Here is a 14,221-nt window from a genome sequence, read left to right on the forward strand (position 1 = left end):
CTGGGTGGCAGCCACACCTCTGACATCTGGTGCCTCCATGCCAAGCCCAGGCCTGGCACACTGCAGACCCTCAGCCTGCTGGGCTCTCCTGCCCCGGGCTCATTCCCTGAGACCACATGGAGGAATGCACTTGGGAATGCACTCCCTGCTGTGTTACAGCCCAGAAATTTGACCCCAGGGTTTATGATTACCAAAAATTCAGGAGCCAACCAATGAGGGGGCAGCTAGCCTGCTTTCCAGGGGTGGTTGGGCCCTGGACACTATCTTCTGGATGCCAGTGAGCGGCTGAGAGCTGAAGCTCCCTGGACACTCAAGGCTCTTGTGGTGACAGGTGAGGGGACATAGGTGGAAGGACAGGGCTCTCAGCCTGCACCTTCCTTGGGATCTGGAGGTTGGGCTGTTTTTTGTGCTTGACCCTTATGTCCCCCTCAGCAACCTAAACATTTGTTATCAAGGGGGAAGGAGTCTTTGCTGAAACTCGTGTTTGGATACAGGTTTTCTGCAATGTATGGTCCTTGGAGAAAGACTAAAGGGTTGGATATATGGCCTCCCTGCGGTAGGTGCCCCCTCAATGCACTAAGAAGCTGAGAGATCTAGGAAAAGGGAACCCAGGGAGGAGAAGTGAGCAGTTCATTTATGAAGCCTTTATAAAAGTTATTTTATTCAATCTTCAAAACAACCCAGAAGGTAGGTTTTCTTCTCCTCTGTTCTATAGATGAAGAAACAGAGGCTCAGAGAGGTTAAGCAACATGCCCGAGGTCATACAGCTAGAAAGGGATGGAACCAGATTCCAGGGCAGGTCTTTCTGACCCTACCTTCTCCCAGTGGCAGAGGCCTCCTTCCTCATGGGCAAAAGCAGAAAGACACACCCTTGAGCAGGTCTCCCTGTTACTGCAAGGCTGGAAGCCATGCGGAGACTCATGTGGTTTCCTCTCTCTTCCTCAGGCCTGCCATAAAGGCGTGAGGGGAGTCTAGCTCTCTCTCCTGGACTTTGAGATTTCAGACACAGAAGTCCGTCCATGGCTCCTTATCACATCCACAAATACCGAGAGAGCGACCACAAGTGTGTCATGGGCTTCTTCTCCACGGGGGTGAATGAGCACGCCTTGACCACCTTCCTCCAATTGCTGAAGCCTCCCCGAGCGCTTGTGCTCTTACCTGGGGGGCCCCTCACACTACTCCTGCTCTCTGGCTCCTGGTGCCTCATGGTGTTCAGCCTCAGCCTCAGCCTCAGCCTCCTCTGTGCCCTGAGGTTCTTTGCCAAACATCCCTGGAGGAAGTATGAAGACAGGACACTGCGCACAGACATGTCTGACATCACCAAATCCTACCTGAGTGAGCATGGCTCCTGCTTCTGGGTGGCTGAGTCTGAAGAGAAAGTGGTGGGCATGGTGGGAGCTCTGCCCGTTGACCATCCCACCTTGAGGGAGAAGTAGGTGCGGCTACTTCACCTCTTTGTGGATATTGAGCACCATCATCAGGGACAGCAAAAGCCCTGGTCAAGACTGTCCTCCAGTTTGCCCGGGACCAGGGCTACAGTGAAGTTGTCCTTGGCATGAATACAGTGCAGTTCTCTGCCCTGGCCCTCTACCAGGGCATGGGCTTCCAGGAGACAGGTCAGTCCTACCTCACCATGAGCAGGAGGCTAGTGGCTGTTCCTATAGTTCATTTCATTTACCACCTCCCTTCTGCTCAGGCAGGGGGTCTGTGATCTCTTTCTTTGTGTATTGGTCAGAATAGAATCCACTCTGCTGTAGCAGTAAGCAATCCCCAACCTTTCCGTGCAATGACACAATAAAAGCTTATTGTCCATTCTTATCTGAGTCCCTCGTGTTTGATAGTGGGGTTGCTTCTGGGGCTCTGTTTCATTCAGTCTTTTTGGGTCTTTTGTGTGTGGATGAAAAGAGTCAAACTCTGTAAAATATTTTCAGAGATTTATTCTGAGCCAAATATGAGTGACCAGGGTGTAAGAGTTAAAGAAACAGGAAAGAAACACACAAAGTGGCTCAACAGTCAAAGACAGGTTTATTTTGGAGAATAAACCTGACAGGGGCTTTGGCCAATTTCAGTTAGAAGCACTCTCTCTTACAGACTAAGAGCATTTAAGGGTTTTAGGGCGAGAGAGTTTATCACAGGCTTGGAATGTTTCTGTGTGGAGAAGTTTATTGCAGGGTTGGAATGTCTCTGGTCAGAGAGGTGGTTACCTTGGGGCTGACATATCTCTGGCCAGAGGGGAGGTTACCTCAGGGCTGGCATGTCTCTGGTCGGGGAGGGGTTTATCTTAGAGTTGGAATGTTTCTGGTCAGAGATGTCATTTGTGGTACATGGGCATGCTGGCATTAAGCATTAGGATGATGGCCTTTGGGTTGGAATTATGTGGCTGATCAAGGGGAACTTTAAAATGGTGGTGCTTGTCCAAGACAGCAATGCTCCTGCTCTGTTAATCCAGACCCTATGGTTATAAAAAGGATGAGGGGTGGCATTTTCTTTCTGGCTACTTCCTGCTGATGGGAGGATGGAGAGTTTTCTGGTCTCAGATTGACTGAAGGAGTAACGCTGTCTGTGGATGTTTTTGGGTAGTTGTCTGTGAAATGGCCATGATTCTGTCAGTTAAAAATCTTTGAAAAAGATTAATTAGGCAGGGCAAAAACATTAGTCCTAGGCATATCATTAGGAGAGGGCCCAGAAGTGGGATGACCCATGCTATGATTTCGTTCCCAAACCAAGAATTTATTTAACTGTTTTGGTATTCCCTTAGCTTTTTGGCCCTTTCTTTAAGTTATTTAACAGTGTTTCCTACTAGGCCCGATTGGTTGAGATAGAAGCAACATTCCTTAACTTAATGAGAGGCAGAGGTGCATGTTTGGAAAGGCCCATGTGTTATTTTCTGTTAGTAACCATTATTAAAAGACAAATAATGGTAGGACTGGTTTGCTTTCTTATACTTGGTTTAAGTATTTGCATACAGTGCAGCAAGAATAATTATTTATTACATAGGCCTTTTAAATTAGCATTGATGGAACTTTGTTCCATAGAAGGAATCTGAGATAAGATCTTTTAGAGCTGAGCCCAGCCTTGGACCTGTACCATTAAATACCTATGAGTTGGGTGAATTCCTCTCCTCTTGAGGTTTTAAGATAACTTGGGGTTCCTGGCCTGTCTGAAAGTGACATTGTTTACTTAGCACAGATCAGAAACCCTGTACGGGGACTGTGTACACAAAAAAATGAGGCCAGTTTCCAAGGGCTTTCTTGGCTTCATTAATGAAGTTAGATTCCTTAAAGGAGAGCACACCGTTCCAGCCAAAGCCTTAGTAAAATAACCAGTTTTTCCAATCGTGTCCTGTTACAAAAGAAAATAGATTCTTATTGCACTTATGCAAATAACCATATTGACCTAACTTAAAAATACTAAAAAAAAAAAAATTACTTCAGTCTCTCGAGGACCAGAAACAAGACAACAATCATTTATGGATGACAAGTTAAACTAAAGATTGTGTTATGTGTATGACTTCCATGTGATAATGAGAGGGATTTTCGGAGAAAGATCCCAGACGCTGTTTGATTTGTGACAAATCAGACATGGAGAAAGGGACATGAACATGAGCCATGCCTTCAACCCCAGCCACTTCCCAGACAGGGAGAATGGCAGAGGTGATTTGATTGGTTAGTTTTTGAATGGGCAACAGGTGGAGAAGAAGGAGGAGCAGGGTTTAGGGCAGAACGCTTGTGGGAAGGAGGGGCCACCAGGGCGGAAGCTTCAGCCAGGCGAGGAGCGGATGCAGGGGGATGACAATATGGAGAGGGTTCACCTGCAGGGTCAAAAGGGGTTTCAGAGGAAGGGGTTTAGAAGGGAGTTTCAGAGGAAGGAGAGACCCGGGAGGGTTTTCATTAATAAGAAGGATTTCATGAGGGGTGCAAGCTTGACATAGGAAGGGTCGGGATCTCAGGTAGAAGAAAGCCTGAATATAAAGAAGTTCTCGCCATTTGCCATTCCTGGTTATAAAGTTGTCAAGGTCCCTGAGAATTTGAAAGTCAAAGGTGTCATTTGTGGGCCATTGCTTGTCATTATCTAATTTGTGTTGGGGCCAGGCCATGTTGCAATGAAAAAAACAAACACTTTGGCTTTATGCTTCCTGTAAGCCAAGTTTGGTGAGGTTGTGAAGGAGACAGGCCAGTAGGAATGTGGGACTGTCTGGCACTCATGTGGACTGGTAAGAGGAAACCAAGGGTGTCTGTTTTGTTCTAGGCATTTCCAGACAAAAGACAGAGACCTAGAATCCTCTTCACGAAGAGGATGGTCAAGCTGAGAAGAAACTGGGTGTCCCCAAGATTTCTTCTAGCTTAGTCCCATGGGGCATGTCTCTGGTCAGGGAGGGGTTTATCTTAGGATTGGAATATTTCTGGTTGGAGATGTCATTTGTGGGTTATGGTCATGCTAACATTAGTTATTAGGGTGATGCCCTTTGGGTTTGATTTAGGTGTGTTTTTTTTCCTTCCCGGGACAGTTTCACTCTTGTCACCCAGGCTGGAGTGCAATGGTGTGTTCTCGCTCACTGCAACCTCTGCCTCCCAGGTTCAAGTGATTCTCCTGTCTCAGCCTCCCAAGTAGCTGGGATTACAGGTGCCTGCCACCATGCCCAGCTAATTTTTATATTTTTAGTAGAGATGGGGTTTTGCTATGTTGGCCAGACTGGTCTTGAATTCCTCAGGTGATCTAGCTGGATTTAGGTGGTTTTTGATCACAGGAACTTTAAAATGGTGGTGCTTGTCCAAGACGGTAATGCTCCTGCTCTATCACAGGGCCTGTGACACAGCCCTCAGGAGGTCCTGAGAACATTTGCCCAAGGTGGTTGAGGTACCAGCTTGGTTTTATATATTTTAGGGAGGCATGAGACATCAATCAAATACGTTTAACAAATAAAGTGGTTTGGTTCAGAAAGGCCGGACAACTCAAAGGGGGGACCTCTAAGCTATAGGTAAATTTAAACATTTTCTGGTTGACAATTGGTTGAGTTTATCTGAGACTTGGGCTCAATAGACAGGAAATGTTCAGGTTAAAGACAAAGGATTGTGAAGACCAAGTTTTATTGTGCATAGGAAGCACTCAGAGAGCAGACTTCAGAGAAAGCAGGTTATAAAATATTTCTCATCGGACTTAAAAGGGTGCCTGGCTCTTAGTTGATTATCTCCTGGATTTGGAAAGGAAGGAAGAAAACATATACAATATACAGAGTTAAGTAAAACCCATCTGATGAGAATTTATGGTTTGTAGGGCATGACTCCCCAGACCCCTTAGATGGGAATTTGGGCAAGATAAAAAAATCAGCTTAGTCCTGTTTTATTTTCTGAGGCCGTGATAATGTTCCATTAAAAAACACAAAATAATAATAAACATTTATTTAGTGCATGAATCTGCAGGTCAGCAATTTTGGCTGGGCTTGGCTGGCAGCTCCTCTGGTCTCAGATTGCATTGTATAAGTGCTGTGGGGTTGGCGGAAGGGACAGGACAACAGGGCTCTTTCATCTTCCAGCATGCTAGCTCAGGCATCATTTCCAATAAATTGCAAAGGAGCACAAACAAAAGCAGAAACAACAAAATGTGTTTTGAAGCCCCTGCAGGTATGACATCTGCTGTCATTCCAGTCTCAGGGGTAGAGAGAAAGCCACCTCTGCAGTCAGCGGAGCTACAAAGTCACATAGCAAAGGGCTGAGATGCAGCCAGGGGAGAAGAATCAAGACCAGCATCTCAGTCAATCCACTCTAGCCCCAAGGTCTCTGTGGAGGGGACAAGGGCCACTGGGGATGGAGTCTGGGATTTAACATGGGCTATCTAAAAATATTAAAAATACTTATTGCTTAATTCACTTAAAATAACAATAATAAGCATGTTACCTGGTAACATAAGTAACCTATTTTTAACATGCAAATTAGAAATGCTTTCTAAAACAAAAAAGTGGTAGTGAGAAGAATGGCACTGTTCTACATTTTTTTACAAGCTCTTTAATGTCTGGTTTAATAAAGCTGAACTCATCTGCTTCTGTATTAAGTCTGTTCTCACACACTGCTCTGGTTAAAGTATGCATTTAAAAAATCTGGCTTACATATATACATAGTTGGAAAAGATAAGAGCATTTTATTTTATTTATTTATTTATTTATTTATTTTGAGACACAGTCTTGCTCTGTCATCCAGGCTGGAGTGCACTGGCATGATCTCGCCTCACTGCAACCTCTGCCTCCCAGGCTCAAGCAATTCTCCTGCCTCGGCCTCCTGAGTAGCTGAGATTACAGGTGCTCACCACTGCGCCCAGCTAAGTTTTGTATTTTTAGTAAATATGGGGTTTCACCATGTTGGCAGGTTGGTCTTGAACTGCTGACCTCAGGTATTCCGCCCACCTCAGCCTCTCAAAGTGCTGGGATTACAGGCGTGCGTAAGCCATCGCACCTAGTCAATAAGAGTATTTTAATATTCTTTTCAGGTAACTCTTGTGAAAGGAAGTTATCTTGGGCCCCCAAAATCACTAAAGAAAACTCAAGCTGGATACTGTTTAGGGCAAACCTGCCTCCTGTTCTATTCAGTCACTCCTCTTCTCACTGAGATAGCTGCATATATGATTTGCATTCTTTGGAAAGGCTAATCAGAAACTTGAGAATGCAACCATTTGTGTATCACCTATCTGTGATGTGGGAGCTCCCTCCCCACTTTGAGTCTTCCTGCTTTTGCTTCAAGTTGTCCCGCCTTTCCAGACTGAACCAATGTACTTCTTACATATATTGATTGACGTCTCATGTCTCCCTAAAACGTTTAAACCAAGCTGTGCCCTGGCCTCCTTGGGCACATACCATCAGGACTTCCTGAGGCTGTGTCACAGATGTGTCCTCAACCTTGGTGAAATAATCTTTCTAAATTAACTGAGACCTATCTCAGATTTTCTGGGTTCACACTCTTGATCTTCTTCGATAGTACACCAAAACTTGACAAGTGGCAGTTTCTTAATTAATTGTGAGGTGGAATTTGAAACCAAATCGGTAAACTTTTTACATTCTCTCACATAAAAATCCATTTGTGTATCTTGCACTAACTGAATGGATGTTTATTTCCTGCCTGACTTTGTAACGCCAGGTAACAATCATTTGGAAACTCCTGATCCAGTGAGTTATGCGGATTTTCCAAATGTTGACAAATTTACTTAGACAACATGAAAAAGCATCACATTAGTTAACGTCACTACTGATCTCATCAGAAAAGTCTAAGTACTGGAAAGTCATCAAGCCCATGGTGACGGATACACATTTTTTAGAATTCTATTGTTTGCCTGAAAACTAAATTTCTCTTTGGCAACAAATACTGACAATCAGGTATTTTCCTGAAGTGATAGACTCACTTCTTCATTTTTAAGAAAATGTTTGCTACACACCCAAGCTGAAATAATTGGTTTTCACAGCACATCAGTAGACTTCGCCTTCTCTGTTTCACTCACAGGGAAGTGTACGGTCAGGGCGTACCTCTCTTGGGTAGCAGTCCTGTCAGTGTTTAACAGCATATCCTACTCACTCTGCAACATGCTCTCTAGCTTCCTCTCCTGGACTATTAACTTCAGGAGCTTTATCTGCTCCCCAGGGCAGGAGATGAAGGCAGGTCTGTGAAGCCCAAGTGGTTCCTGAGGAGGAGAAAAAGCCTGGACCTCATATTAATGATGCAGTCTACTCTCCAGATGCCTAGAAAACCACCACCTGTCTAAGAGATTTGGAAAAGCCTGATTCAAATACTGAGAAAATGCCTAGATTCGAAGACTCTTCAGACCCCTCTCTGTGGGGGAGAGCTCCAGCAGGGAACATGCAGGGATCAAAGACACACCTTCAGCATATGCGAGGAACTAATAAAACCACCTTTGCAAAATTATGACTGAGACAGTGAAAGAGATCTAACTTAACTGACTCCATCTTGTTTCTAACCTCCAAGCTGTCTTTGTTCATTCCTGGGCATAGGCTGAATTAACTTTAGTAGAAACTTAGCTTATAGTTTATAGTTTAAATAAAGACAGTAACAGCCCTTTCCTAAAGCAGACCTCCTTCTTGCATGGGGACTAGACTGCCTTTGTAGGACTAACGTTAGCCACAATATTAGAAATTGTGATTTAAGAGTCATGCAGCTGGAGGCTATGAGATTCTGACCTTCCCTAAACTTCTCCTAAGATGAGTGCTTGAGATATTTCTCAGACCCTGCATTTGATGGATCAGCTGGCACCACCCAGATCAATAAACTGGCTCATCTGATCTTGTGGCCCCCACCCAGGAACTGTCTCAGCACAAGAAGTCAGCTTCGACTCACTATGAATTCATCCTTGACCAGTCAGCACTCCTGGCTCCCTGGCTTCACCCATCAAGTTATCCTTAAAAACTCTGTTCCCCGAATGCTGGGGGAGACTGATTTGAGTAATAATAAAACTCCAGTCTCCTGCATGGTCAGCTCTGCATGAATTACTCTTTCTCTATTGCAATTTCCCTGTCTTGATGAATTGGCTCTGTCTAGGCAGCGGGCAAGGTGAACCCCTTGGGTGGTTACACGAAGATGGTGGCACTTACTCTCCCAAATGTCAATGTGATACAGCGTTGCCCAAGGTGCTATTTTAAAGACCTACTCAAACAAATACATCATTAAGTAACATTTCCTTTATCCCCAAGGGAAATGTAAGAAGATACTTGGTTTCCTTTAAATCCCACATGGAGCAGGAATAGGAGTTGTGGAATTGGAGGAATACGCATGATGCCACACAAGCCTCAGGCCTCTGGACCCTCCACACACGGGGACCCACAAACCTGATGAGCAGAGCTGCAAATCCTCCCTCCTGTGGCCTTGACCCCAGATCCTGAGTCAGGTGATGCGCCCCCTAGAACGGTTAAGAGTAAGGCAGCCTTTGATGAATGATGAGAAACACAGCTCTAATGCATGAAACCAGGTGAACCGCAGAGGTGCTGGAAAAGAGGGTCTCAGGCCTACACCTCAGCTGGCCAAGTCACAGAAGGAGGTTCCCTGTGCCTTGCCCTTCTTCTCCCTACATGTGGGGCTAAAGTTAAGTCAGCGTCATTGCACCTGCAGGGTTGCTCTCACAAATGGCTTCAGTGCATCTCTGCCATCCTCTCTGCCTGGGCCTGCCAGGGAGCCCCGACCGTCCAGGTGCTGCCCCTGCCGGTTCTGCTCCCACAGTGGCTCCCTCCAGGGCTTGGTCTTGGTTAATGGTTCAAACCAGGAGATGCCAGGGCCACACATCTTGGGCATGTTTTCCTTCTTTGATCCAGACTCCACATTTTCCACAGGAACAAACCAGGAAACTCCTACAAGAAATTGTTTTAAGAAGGAAAAAAGATTTTTCAATTTTTTATAGGCCCACCCAGCTCTCATCAAAGACATGCATATAATATAAATTCTCAGGGGTCTCTGCTGTCAGCGACCACAGGGTGCCCTTGAATCTGCCTTCACTGCAGAGATGACTGTGTAACTGCAGTGCTGGATAGTTTGAAAACTTGACACGGTGGTGGCTGGGGTAGGTGGGTCCACACAGTGTCACTTGGAAACAAAGAATCTTAGCATTGTAAGTGCTAAAAGAAGAACTTTTTTGTTTTTGAGACAGAGTCTTGCTCTGTTGCCCAGGCTGGAGTGTAGTGGTGCAATCTCGGCTCACTGTAACCTCCGCCTCTTGGGTTCAAGTGATTCTCCTTCCTCAGCCTCCCAAGTAGCTGGGATTACAGTGCCCGCCACCATGCCTGGCTAATTTTTTGTATTTTCAGTAGAGATGGGCACCATGTTAGCCAGATTGGTCTCGATCTCTTGACCTGGTGATATGCCCACCTCAGCCTCCCAAAGTGCTGGGATTACAGGCATGAGCCACCGCGCCCAGCCTAAAAGAAAAACTTCAGCTGAAAAACTTCAGCCGAACTGAATTTAAAAGACTGAGCAAAAGATGATTCGTGAGTTAGGCGGCCTCGTGTACCAGAGTAGGCTCAGAGACTCCAGTGCAGCCATGTGGTAGAGGATAATTTACAGATATAATAAAAAGATAAGCAGTGTATGGAAAATGGAAGTGAGGCAGAGAAACAGCCAGATTGGTTCCCGCTCGCCGTTTGCCTTATTTGAACATGGTTTGAACAGCTGGCCACCTTTGATTGGTCAAAATACGGTGAGTGGCAAAGAGTAGGCTACAGTCCATTTACAAGCCCATTTAGATGACAGTTCATGGAGTACAGAGAAACCTTTAGGGCAGACTTAAAATACGGAAGGAGGCGGCTTTAGGCTAAACTTATTTAACACAGGGACTTGAAAATCACTAGTTTCTGTGTCACAAAAATCTGGAAGGAGGAACTGACCTTCATGGGAATTCTGTTTGTTCCTTTTTAACTTTTGTCCCCAGGAAACTGTTAAAGAGCGTTTTTGCTTCAAATTTGACTTCTGACCAAGAAGTCACATCACTGTCCTCTTTTAGTTTAGCCTCACTGGAACTTGGAGTCTGGAAAGTTATCCTGACATTGTGACTGTGTTTTTTTTTGTTTTTTGTTTTTTGTTTTTTTCTTTTTTGGCACCTGTCACAGTCTCCATGTTACTTGAAGACATTTCTGGGAGCAGCCTTGAGGCTGAGTGGACAGGTTTATTCCAGTGAGGAAGGGAACCCTTTTCAATGAATGCCTTTGTGTGGGGTGAGGGATGGGAGGAGAAGGAGAGAAAGAGAAGGAAGAGGGGGAGAGGGAGGAAGAAAAGTTTTTTATTTTTAGGTCAGTTTAGACATTAGTGGGAAAGAAGAACTAATATAGGATTCCAGAGGATTTTTTTTTACATTCAAGCAATTCTCTTCCTGCTTTATTTTTTCAAAAATACACGTTGTAGTATGCTACACACTGCTCTGCACTTTGATTTTTTTAAAAAAATTATGTGTCTTGGAGATCTTTCCATACCAGTACAGACAGACCTTCCTCATTCTATGTAGGATTTCATTATCTGGATATACAGTAATTTATTTGACAGTTTGTCTATGGATGGACATATAAGCTATTTTAATTTTCTGCTATAAAAAACAATGCTTCCATGGTTAATTTTGTATACTATTTTGCACATATGCAAGTATATCTATAGGTTAAATTCCACATGTGCACAGTATATTATAAACTCCAAAAGTAAAAATGCTGTGTGAGCTGGGTGCAGTGGCTCACACCTGTAATTCCAGCACTCTGGAAGGCCAAGGCAGGCAGATCACTTGAGCTCAACAGTTCAAGACCAGCCTGTGCAATATCATGAAACCTTGTCTCTACCAAAAAATATAAAAATTAGCTGGGTAGTGGCACACACCTGTACTCCCAGGTACTCAGGAGGCTGAGGTGGGAGGATCACTTGAGCCTGGGAGACAGAAGTTGCAGTCAGCCAAAATCATGCTACTCCACTCTAGTCTGGATGACAGAGTGAGATCCCGTTTCAAAATAAAATAAAATAAAATAATAAAATTCTGGGCAAAAGTAGATAGGAACTGTTAAATTACCTTTCACAGTGAACCAACTTCTACTCCCACAAGAATATACAAGGGACCCCATTTCCCTGCACTCTTGCCATCAAATTTGATTTTTTGCTAATCTGATTGGTCAAAAAGGGCAGTTAGATGTAGTTTTAATCTTCATTTCATTTGAGAGAGGTTACATATCTTATATATTTAAGACCCATTTGTATTTCAGTGGAAAAGTTTGAATTCAAGTAATTGTCCTGCTTGTATGCTGTTATTTAATTTATGCTTGTTGCAAAGTGCAGAGTTTGAGCACAAGAAACTACTGGTAGACGATGAAATAGGGTCAGAGCAAATCACATGGTTTCCTACCTGGAAAAAGAAAAGAAACCTTGACATCATTACTGCAATCAATGTCAGTTACCCACAGGACAAGCGAGCCTGCAAATCTCCAGGAGCCCTTTTTAATCCAATTCAAACTGTCTGGATGCAGCTGGGGAAGCTTGGGACAATGTGAACATGCTGCCATGTATCTGTGATTGTTGTAGCCGGATAGGACCTGAGCTGTTGTAAGACGACAAACAAAAAATCCTGGCTGTATTCATGGGGCTTGGAACCACTCTGATGGGGATGTTTGGCACACATTAGTCTGGTGCATCTTCGGAATGAAATTCTGAACTGACAGCTGCATGTAATTTTGATGTGAGATAAAGAGGACTGGGAATAGCTAAAGAAAGGGATGAGCTGCAGAGAGTGCTCTCCAGTAAAGAGCAGACTCAGACACATAAACTAGGACAGACACCAAACACCTGCAAGGCTCCTGGAGTCCTGAGTGAGTGGAGTATTGCAAAAAGTACTGAAGAGTCCTGAAGACCTTTTAATTATGTTCAGAGCAAGTAGAGCAATGAAGGTGGTTTCAGGGATTACAGATGATACTGGACTGATTGTTGGTGGATGAGAAGAAAACAATATATGGTTGAACAAACACTACAGTGTAAAATAGTATTTCTTAAACTTGTACATTATAAATACCTCTGGAAGAGGGTGAGGATGGCTAATCTAGAGTAATGAACTGGAATCTCTAGGGGGGAAGTCTGGACATCTTTGAATAAATGTTAGGGAATTTTCTACTTAGGTCTGGTGGAGGTGAATTAAAGCCCAAATGAGGATAGGAAACTGAGAGTATCTGACCCCTTGAATTAGATAAACTATATTCCAGGGCCTTCAGGAAACTTCCAACAGAATCCTGGAGCAGAAGAGCTATGTTAAACATTAGAAGACAGGACTTGCTTTCATTTATAGAAAGAACAGACATTGCAAACTGGTGGGTTTAATACTGATGACTCATTAAATTTAGGCTGGACCACCAATCTGAGAATTTTCAAGGAATTTGAGGTCAAAGAAAAGATTAGCACATTTCAGCTGGGCTCAGTAAGGCAGGCAGAATAAGCCCTGCCTGATTAATCTTGTTTTCCCTAGTAGATATGGTCACTGACTGACTGACAAAAATAATGTGTAGTAGAGTACACTTAGATTTGAATAAAACGACAAAATATTTCACGGCATCTTTGAGGGCAAGATGGAGTCACATGGGTTGGATGATAATACAAGTTGATAGAACCATAACTGGTTGAACCAACCTGACCCAAATGTAATTTCAACACAGACAGATGCCTTTATGAGGGGTACATCTTGCATTTGACAACAAATATTTGCTAAGCACCTGCTGTGTGCCAGTCACTGGGTTTGGCTCTGGCTATTCCTTCTTAGGATTTTACACATCGATGTCATGGAGATATGGAAATTTCCACACAACGTGCATCTGGGAGTGCCTGAGTGGCTGTCAGGGTCCCAAGTCATGACAGGAATGATGGGCTAAATCTAGTGAGAGGATGTTTAGTAGGGATAATTGTAAAGGTTTGCACATCAGGGAGGAGGAATGGCAGCAACTTTGATTGCTGCCAGGAGAAAATGCTCTATGTCTGGAGTCTAAAGACCAAGCCAGTCTAAGATCTTCTCTTTCTTAGCTGTCTCTACTCAAGCAAGCTATAGCCACTTTCTGCCTTTATATACGAACACAGGTGCATAGGGACATGGACAAAGACAAGCACTGCCATGTTCTGTGGTGCTGGAGAGCTAGCAGCAACCTGGGTGACCATCACAAGGAAGTTCATGGCTAAATGGGTAGATGCACTCTATGGAGCATTATGCAATGATTAGAAACCTGAGTTACATGTATTTATAGCCATGTAGATAGATCTTGTCAATACAAAACTTAGGAAACATGAAAAATAATGCTATAACTTTTATTTATGTTGATAGCTCATTCATATTTCCAATTATATATTTTTAAAAATTTATGTAAATTGAAAGATATGTAGTAAGATGGTTGCCAATGGGGAGACAGAAATGAGGATGGGATATGGCAATAAAATTTACAAAGAGAAGTCATGAACTGAGGAGTACATTTCACTCAACGCTTGGCACCTGAGGTTAAAAGAAAATTCCACTTTATCTTGGCATAAAAACTATACACCATGGAATACTATGCAGCCATAAAAACAGATGAGTTCATGACCTCTGCAGAGACATGGATGAAGCTGGAAACCATCATTCTCAGCAAACTAACACAAGAACAGAAAACCAAACACTGCATGTTCTCATTCATAAGTGGGAGTTGAACAATCAGAACATATGAACACAGAGAGGGGAACATCACGCACTGGGGCCTGTTGGG

At 43.9% G+C, this 14,221-nt stretch overlaps 1 protein-coding gene and 1 pseudogene across 3 annotated transcripts in view; one reads left to right on the forward strand and one right to left on the reverse strand.

Moving 5' to 3' along the window:
• Positions 1–263: 263 nt before the first annotated feature.
• On the forward strand, positions 264–1,818 carry LOC135275609 (N-acetyltransferase 8-like; annotated as a pseudogene).
• A 3,250-nt stretch (positions 1,819–5,068) lies between these two features.
• The window catches only part of LOC135275608 (centrosome-associated protein ALMS1-like), a 271,819-nt gene continuing 262,666 nt past the window's right edge, over positions 5,069–14,221 (reverse strand). For 2 of the 3 annotated variants that reach the window (XM_064377819.1, XM_064377814.1), the window contains one exon: positions 5,069–9,337. In XM_064377819.1, coding sequence (XP_064233889.1) covers positions 9,236–9,337 — 102 coding nt within the window. In that variant the 3' untranslated portion in view covers positions 5,069–9,235. The remainder of the gene's footprint in view (positions 9,338–14,221) is intronic. The other variant, XR_010343217.1, reaches the window with a different exon arrangement.

Source organism: Aotus nancymaae, unplaced genomic scaffold, assembly GCF_030222135.1.
Source record: "Aotus nancymaae isolate 86718 unplaced genomic scaffold, 86718_ANA_hifiasm-v0.15.2.pri h1tg000017l, whole genome shotgun sequence".
Classification (NCBI taxonomy): Eukaryota; Metazoa; Chordata; class Mammalia; order Primates; family Aotidae; genus Aotus; species Aotus nancymaae.